We start from the raw sequence: 9,468 nt of genomic DNA, 5'->3' as shown, positions 1-9,468 counted from the left end.
TATATTTTGTGACTTATGGAAAATAAGGACCAGGAGAAAAATGTATTCAATGCCAACATTTCTATATAGAATGTTACCTTTGATTATAATCCCCACAGCCATCAAGGCAGAAAGGAGGGAAACCTCCACACAACTATGGAAACACTCAATGTAAACACAATTGTAAAATCACATTGACCACGCAAAGGGGCTGTTTGCAACATTTGCACAGACGCCTAGAGGGCACTAACTTTCCAATGTATTTTAAGTGTAATATCCTGCCTTTTTCTGGCTTTTGTGACTTGTAATGACATAAGCCAGGGGTGTCCAAACTTTTTCCACTGAGGGCCGCACACTATAAAATTAAAGCAAGAACGGGCCTTTTTCATATTTTTCATTTTAAAAACCAATGCAATATATATATATATATGAAAAATATACATTTAGGCCTCCACTCAGTTATGATCCCGGGGTTTTGGTCCAAAAAAATATTAAAAATGTGTCATTAATCAGTATTATTATTTTTATTATTATTCAAGGTTTAAATCTCTAGATCAGGGGTAGGGAACCTGTTGCTCTTTTGATGACTGCACCTGGCTCTCAGATAAATCTTAACTGACATTGCGTAACACAGTAAGTAATGAATAATTCCGCTGGTAATCACAGTGTCAAAAATAACGTTCAAAATATAAAACATTCTCATGCATTTTAATCCATCCATCCGGTTTCTACCGTACCTGTTCAAGAAGTCGCAATAATGCTAAGAAGTATTTTATTTGTTGTTGGTTAGCTTCAAAATAATGTTATTCAAAACACTTAGAGACTTATTTTACTCTAAAAATGTTGGTCTTACTTAAAAATGCACGCATTTGGTTGTTTTCAGTCTTAGAAAAATATTCTATGGCTCTCACGGAAATACTTTTTAAAATATTTGGCTTGAATGGCTCTGTCAGCCTAAAAGGTTCCCGACCCCTGCATTAGGGGAAAAAAAATAGAAAAATCACAAAATATGCAATATTTTCACCCAATAACTTTTTTTAGGTGGAATATTTGAGATTATATAATAATTGGAGCCTTCATTTTGAATATTCATTTATTATTTTTTGAGCTATGACACTTAAAAACAAATCACACTAAAATAATTGGGGATCCAAAAGTGTCGACTCATTAAAGTGTTAAAAAATAAATTACCGTATACATTTTTTTTTACTGTTTACTTTTAGCACAATAATCTCGAGATCAACTTCCGATATATCCGTCAATTTTAAGTTTTATTGTTTTTATGTTTTTTTGTTTGATTTAAGCCCTTCTTTAAAAAAAAAACAGCTCAGTTTTTTATATGGCAAAACACAAAATTTGCAACATTTTCCCCCAAAAATATCTCAAAGTGGAATATTTAATGTGACATAATTGGAGCCTTGAATAGGTCAATAATTCAAAATGACATTAATTTGGATTCATTATTATCTTTTAAAGAAAGAAACAGCCTGCATGGCAGCTTTGTGTTATGAAAGCATTGCAACATTTTCTTGGTACATTTCACCTGTTTGCGCTTTTATACCACTTTTTATGTTTTTTATTTTTGTTTATTTAAAATGTGCCGTGGGGCCGTTAAAGAATAACCTGCGGGCCGCACTTTGGACACCCCTGACATAAGCTATGGGTGTAGTAAGCTAATGATAACCATTTGAATAGTTAGCATTAGCAGTCATATTATGTTTACTCTACAAAAATAACTTGACTGCAAATGGTTTGTTGCTCCTTTTGGACTTCTTTTTTATGTGTGCACGCACTCTTGCAGGAACATGTTGACCAGACCGCCTGAGTGACAGCCATAAACACCAATCATTTTATTTGGGACGGTAGAAATTTAGAAATAGTGAAAAATATAGACAGTTTTAACACATAAGTTTTGTTAAACCAATAATGGTAACATAAGCCAGACAATTCTGTTCTTATTTTTTGCTTTGAAAAATGTAACCGTGAGTAAATTGTGTGTAAATGTTGCAAACAGCTTGTTGAACATTTACACAGATGCCTCGAGGGTGCTTACTTTGCAATGTATTTTCTACATTATATCCCACTTTCTTAAGGCTCCTCGCACGCAATGATGTAATTACGTACGTACGTGACACATTAGCTTCAGCTGTTGTTAGCTAATAATAGCTTTTGGATAGCGAGCATTAGCTTGTCAATGAATGTATACTCTATCATAACAGCAAAATGACTGCAAATTGTTTGTTGCTTCTTTTTGTTCTGCTTTTGTATGTGTGCACGGGTTGACGAGACCGGCCAAACACCAAGCATTTTATTCGGGCCGGTAAATTTATTTTAGAGATGTCCGATAATATTTGACTGCCAATATTAGCGGCCGATAAATGCTTTAAAATGTAATATTGGAAATTATCGGTACCGGTTTCAAAAAGTAAAATGTATGACTTTTTAAAACGCCGCTGTGTACATGGACGTAGAGAGAAGTACAAAGCGCTTCAAAAGCGCTCTAAAACAACACCTCCAGGCAACTTTAACACTTTACTAATACCCTCCTCCATTCACATCCCATCTCCCCGGATTATAAACAACTCAAATGTACTTCTAATGTATATACTTGTTCTTATGCTATGTGAACTCACTATGTTCTCTGCTGGCTGTACATATCCTACTAAGTCACACCTACACTGTTTCAATGTCCACATTTCTCTGTTGATGCAATTGTTGATGACTGAAGTACTGATATCAACCAAAGCTCCTCATCCCACCCCCCGGATTGTAAATAATGTAAATAATTCAATGTACATACTATGATGATTAACTTGTGTGATGACTGTATTATGTTGATAGTATATATTTGTACCATGAATTGATTAACTTGGACCCCGACTTAAACAAGTTGAAAAACTTATTCGGGTGTTACCATTTAGTGGTCAATTGTACGGAATATGTACTGTACTGTGCAATCTACTAATAAAAGTATCAATCAATCAATCAAAAGCGCCAATAAGCCTTAAAGGCACTGCCTTTGCGTGCCGGCCAAATCACATAATACTTACGGCTTTTCACACACACAAGTGAACGCAAGGCATACTTGGTCAACAGCCATACAGGTCACACTGAGGGTGACCGTGTAAACAACTTTAACACTGTTACAAATATGTTAACCCACACCAAACAAGAATGACAAACACATTTCGGGAGAACATCCGCACCGTAACACAACAGAACAAATACCCAGAATCCCTTGCAGCACTAACTCTTCTGGGACGCTACAACAGTGGTTCTCAACCTTTTTCCAGTGATGAACATTTTTTTAATTCAAGTACCGCCTAATCAGAGCAAAGCATTTTTGGTTGGAAAAAAAGAGATAAAGAAGTAAAATACAGCACTGTGTCATCAGTTTCTGTTTTATTAAATTGTATAACAGTGCGAAATATTGCTCATTTGTTGTGGTCTTTCTTGAACTATTTGGAAAAAAAGATATAAAAATAACTAAAAAGTTGTTGAAAAATAAACAAGTGATTCAATTATAAAGATTTCTCCACATAGAAGTAATCATCAACTTAAAGTGCTTTCTTTGGGGATTGTAATAGAGATCCATCTGGATTCATCAACTTCATTCTAAACATTTCTTCACAAAAAAATAAATCTTTAACATCAATATTTATGGAACATGTCCACAAAGAATCTAGCTGTCAACACTGAATATTGCATTGTTGCATTTCTTTCCACAGTTTATGAACTTACATTCATATTTTGTTGAATATATTTATAAAGGATTTTTTAATTGTTGCTATTTTTAGAATATTTAAAAAAAAATCTCACGTACCCCTTGTCATACCTTCAAGTACCCCCATTTGAGAACCACTGCGCTACAATATACATTTTACTCTGTTCCTGTCATCCAGGCCAAAGAGGAGCTTTTGTCCAACGGGCGTTCCGGTGATGAGGATGACGAGGAGAGCGAGGAGGCGGATGATGAGGGAGAGCTGATGCTGAAGGATGAGCCAAAGGATGAGGTCAACATGGAGGACGACTTGGAGTATTACAAGGAACACATCAAATTTATCGACAACATGTTGCTGGGATCCGGCGCGTTCGGGAAGAAGATCTCCCTGAGCAGCTTCCCTCCATCCCTCACGGCCGCTACAAGCCCGCCACCGCCCATTGAGGCCGCGTATGAATGGAAGCCCCCGAAGAAGAACCCCTATCAGGCGGCCCACCACCACCACCCAGAGCCGCTGCCCACCGTGTCATCAGCGGAGGACTTTGACTACAGCTCCTGGGACGCCATGTGCTACTTGGACCCCAGCAAGGCGGGCGAAGAGGACGACTTTGTGGTGGGCTTTTGGAACCCGTCCGAGGAGAACTGTGGCACCGAGCTGGGAAAGCAGTCCATCTCCTACGACCTGCACACGGAGCAGTGCATCGCAGACAAGAGCATCGCCGACTGTGTGGAGGCTTTGCTGGGCTGCTATCTGACCAGCTGTGGAGAGAGAGCTGCCCAGATGTTCCTCTGCTCCTTAGGTCTAAAGGTGAGCACCTCCTTCTCTTACTCTTGGCTACTACTTTTTAACCGACCCATACTGGACACATTTCTGCTTTTGAAACGGTGCCGGGGCCTCATGTATTAAGAGTTGCGTGGATTTCCTACATGGCTTCACGGTGACAGAGGGGTTAGTGCGTCTGCCTCACAATACGAAGGTCCTGCAGTCCTGGGTTCAAATCCAGGCTCGGGATCTTTCTGTGTGGAGTTTGCATGTTCTCCCCGTGAATGCGTGGGTTCCCTCCGGGTACGCCGGCTCCCTCCCACTTCCAAAGACATGCACCTGGGGATAGGCCCCTCCCACCTCCAAAGACATGCACCTGGGGATAGGCCCCTCCCACCTCCAAAGACATGCACCTGGGGATAGGCCCCTCCCACCTCCAAAGACATGCACCTGGGGATAGGCCCCTCCCACCTCCAAAGACATGCACCTGGGGATAGGCCCCTCCCACCTCCAAAGACATGCACCTGAGGATAGGCCCCTCCCACCTCCAAAGACATGCACCTGGGGATAGGCCCCTCCCACCTCCAAAGACATGCACCTGAGGATAGGCCCCTCCCACCTCCAAAGACATGCACCTGGGGATAGGTTGATTGGCAACACTAAATTGGCCCTAGTGTGTGAATGTTGTCTGTCTATCTGTGTTGGCCCTGCGATGAGGGGGCGACTTGTCCAGGGTGTACCCCGCCTTCCGCCCGATTGTAGCTGAGATAGGCGCCAGCGCCCCCCGCGACTCCGAAAGGGAATAAGCGGTAGAAAATAGATGGATGGGATGGATTTCCTACTAAAAGTAGGTATACGCTCCAATTCAGAAAAAATCTAGATATTGTAGTATGCGCCTGCCTAGAATTACTGCCGGGTCAAACTTGTTTGGCAAAATAATTAGCGCATGCTTAGCATTACCGCCGGCTCAGGATTAACGATGGGTCAAACTCGTTTCGCAAAATAATTAACATATGCCTAGAGTTTCCGCCGGGTCCAACTCGTCACGTCACAAGTGACACTTCACTTTCTTCTTTGATGTCTCCAATGTTCATTGAACAAATTGCAAAAGATTCAGCAACACAGATGTCCAGAATACTGTGGAATTTTGCGATGAAAACAGACGACTTTAGCTGGGAACGGTGCTGGAACAAAATGTCCGCTACAATCCGTGACATCATCATACCGCGACGTTCTCAGCAAGATATTTCGGCGCGAAATTTAAAATTGCAATTTAGTAAACTAAAGCGGCCGTATTGGCATGTGTTGCAATGTTAATATTTCATCATTGATATATAAACTATCAGACTGTGTGGTCACTAGTAGTGGCTTTCAGTAGGACTTTAATTGATGCTTACAATTGTCTGGTCACTACATTTTGTTTTGCACTTTTGTAATTTCAGAGATTGGGTATGCATCCCACGTCTTTGTTAATATTCGAGATGTCCGATAATATCGGACTGACAATAAATGCTTTAAAATGTAATATCGAATATTATCGGTATGTGTTTAAAAAAGTAAAATGTATGACTTTTTAAAACGCAGCTGTACGGAGTGCTACACGGACGTAGGGAGAAGTAAAAGCAGTTTCATCTCCCAGTCATACTTGCCAACCCTCCCCATTTTCCCGGTAGACTCCGGAATTTCAGTGCCCTTCCCGAAAATCTCCGGGGGAAACCATTATCCCGATTTCCACCCAGACAACAATATTGGGGGCGTGCCTTAAAAGCACTGCATTTGCATGCCGGCCCAATCATATAATATCTACGGCTCTTCACACACACAAGTGAATGCAAGGCATACTTAGTCAACAGCCACACAGGTCACACTGAGGGTGGCCGTATAAACAGCTTTACCACTGTTAAAAATATGCGCCACACTGTGACCCCACACCAAACAAGAATGACAAACACATTTCGAGAGAAACGACTCAAAGCTGCCATGCAGGCAGTTTTTTTTTCCTTTTGTCTTTATTTTCTTTTTTTTCCATTGCTCAAAAAAAAAAGGACAAAAAAATGTTCGAATGAATTATTACTTAAAAATTATCACTTTAAAATGGGGCGGCATAGCTCGGTTGGTAGAGTGGCCGTGCCAGCAACTTGAGGGTTGCAGGTTCGATTCCCGCTTCCGCCATCCTAGTCACTGCCGTTGTGTCCTTGGGCAAGACACTTTACCCACCTGCTCCCAGTGCCACCCACACTGCTTTGAATGTAACTTAGATATTGGCTTTCACTATGTAAAGCGCTTTGAGTCACTAGAGAAAAGCGCTATATAAATATAAATCACTTCACTAAAATGTTTTATGTGGAAAAAATATTGCATATGTTGTGTGGTTGCCATATAAAAACATCAAAGTTTTGACAAAAGAGCATAAAACAAAACTTAAAATCGACAAATATATTGAAAGTTATCTTGCAATTTAAGTGTTAAAAGTAAAAAAAAAAAAAAAAACTAATAAAAATGCACCACTTTATGAGTGGGGAATGTTTCCGATCTGAAATATATTTTGTAGGATTTTATTTAACTTTTCACTGTGATTACTCAAAAATATTAAATAATTAAAATCAATGGTGTCCTGCATTATTGATCTTTGAGGGCTTTAATTGCTAAATGAAGGAATCAATAAAGTACTATCCATCTAAATCCTGCATATTCCAGTTTTACTATAAAAAAACAAGTTTTCTTTGACATAAAAGGCATAAAACCTTATTTATTTTTAATTTATATCAACCTCAAGTCGATATAGAGATTTACTGTAAGCATTAAATAAAAAATAATAATAATAATTTGACTTTTTTTTTTTTTTACATTTTAGTGACTAAGACCCTCTATGCTACCCAGGAGCCCTAAGGATTAAAAAAAAATCCATATATTTTGTTATGGTTTGAAAATGAAAAATATCAAAATGGCATGTTTAAATTTTTCCCTGTGGAAAAAGTTTGGACACCCCTGCTTTTAGCAATATTCTGTTTTTTTTTTTTTTCAAAAGACAACTAAAATAATTTGGTGGATTATGTGTGAGGCGCGTGCTGAAATGTGTGTGTAAGAGCACACTTGGGGCTACGTGTCCCAGAAATGATTTGGTAAGACTGACAGCTTGAATGCACAGCTTTTCTGCTCTTATCCTCCTCCAGACCATTTTAGGGCCACTCAGGTGTCGGCAGATTTTATTGCTACTTTCAACTGACAGGTGCTGTCCACACACACCTTTTGTCATTAAAATGCCTGGTGTGATCCTGGATAGGTAAATGGTCATTTACGCACGACTGGCTTGAAAATATAAAGGTTTGTTCGCCAAAGATCCTGAACTGTCACACCAAAAAACTAAACGCAGACTTTGTGTTAAATCTCAAACAAATAATTCCATAAAAGTGTATTTACCCAAATGTCACTTTTTTTTAAAACCGAGGCGTATGGTATTCTGACACTTCAAATTTGTATTTTGAATAACAACAAGATTGAAAGAGTGACATTTGAGTCTTTGCTATTGTGAAAATGTCATGCCAGGCGTACATAAATATCAATTGGGTAGTGATATTTTGCAAGCTTGCTGTTTATCAATGAATTGAAAGACCTAATAATCAGTATTATTTAATAACAGTAACATGAATAAATAAATAACAGTTGCTTAAATTTCCATTACATTTATTAAATGAATGGAAATGTGTGCAAAAGTGGAACATAATTGCCCTAAGATAAAGGAGCTGGTGATAGGTGATAAGAAGATAGGGTGAGGAGCTCAAAGTAAAGCCGCTGCTCCTCCACATGGAGAGGAGCCAGATGAGGTGGTTCGGGCATCTGGTCAGGATGCCACCCGAACGCCTCCCTAGGGAGGTGTTTAGGGGACGTCCAACCGGTAGGAGGCCACGGGGAAGACCCAGGACACGTTGGGAAGACTATGTCTCCCGGCTGGCCTGGGAACGCCTCGGGATCCCCCCGGGAAGAGCTGGACGAAGTGGCTGGGGAGAGGGAAGTCTGGGCTTCCCTGCTTAGGCTGCTGCCCCCGCGACCCGACCTCGGATAAGCGGAAGAAGATGGATGGATATTTTGAGAATGAAAGAATGAATGGATGAAATAAATTCAGAATGTTTATCATGGTTCTTCTTGGTACTTTGTAAACACTTTAAGTTTGAATAGTTTCTTGAAGTGGCTCAGATTAATATTGTGTAATATTATATTTCTCCTCTTTTGTTGAGTTTAGTTATGCGAACATAGTTATACACGTTGGCTCCAATGACACTAGGATGAGATTACAAAGAGAAACATAGCCAGGACTTGTGATCTCACTAGAAAGATGTCCAGGCATCGAGTAATTGTCTCTGGCACCCTTCCTGAGAGATATAGCAGATTAGTCTCGCTTAATAGGTGGCTGGCAAGCTTCTGTAGACAACAGGGACTAACGTATATTGATAACTGGCCCTCTTTCTGGGGCAAACCTGGCTTTCTGATCAGAAACGGCCTTCACCCTAACCGGTAAGGCGCTATCATCTTGTCTAGAAACATAGATTTCTGTCTGAGTCACACTGAACTAACTGCACTAGAGCAAGCTCGGTCACAGGCAATTACAGAGCCTGCTAGTCCGGGTGAGGAGTCAGTTAAATTAGAACTAGCCAGCGCCAGGCTGGATAATCCCTGCACACACAGCAATTCTCTTAGAATAATACACAACTCACATAATGTTTTTTCTGCTATGACTGTGTCAGAGTTGGACATGCGTTCTACTGAGGTGGCAAATTATGATGCGTTCAGATTATCGCAGCAAACAATCTGAAAATTCCCTTCATATCAATTCCTTGATATGGTCGTAATTATTTAAATTGCACTACACAAAATAAACGCAACATTATTAATATTGCTACTACGGATAATTTGATCAAAAACTCCTTAAAACAGCCCACTACCGATATCCCCTGGGGGGGGTTTGTCCACATATGCGGTCGCCCACATATGCGGTCCTCTCCAAGGT

General features: G+C 40.0%; 1 protein-coding gene across 1 annotated transcript in view; it reads left to right on the top strand.

Moving 5' to 3' along the window:
- dicer1 (dicer 1, ribonuclease type III) overlaps positions 1 to 9,468 on the top strand; it is an 81,748-nt gene that overhangs the window by 58,379 nt on the left and 13,901 nt on the right. The window contains exon 25 of the mRNA XM_061893937.1: positions 3,882 to 4,508. Within this exon, the coding sequence (XP_061749921.1) occupies positions 3,882 to 4,508 (627 nt within the window). The remainder of the gene's footprint in view (positions 1 to 3,881; positions 4,509 to 9,468) is intronic.

This window comes from Nerophis ophidion, linkage group LG03, assembly GCF_033978795.1.
Source record: "Nerophis ophidion isolate RoL-2023_Sa linkage group LG03, RoL_Noph_v1.0, whole genome shotgun sequence".
Lineage (NCBI taxonomy): Eukaryota > Metazoa > Chordata > Actinopteri > Syngnathiformes > Syngnathidae > Nerophis > Nerophis ophidion.
Note: the sequence above shows the minus strand (reverse complement) of the source record. Positions and strands in the feature narration are given on the sequence as shown.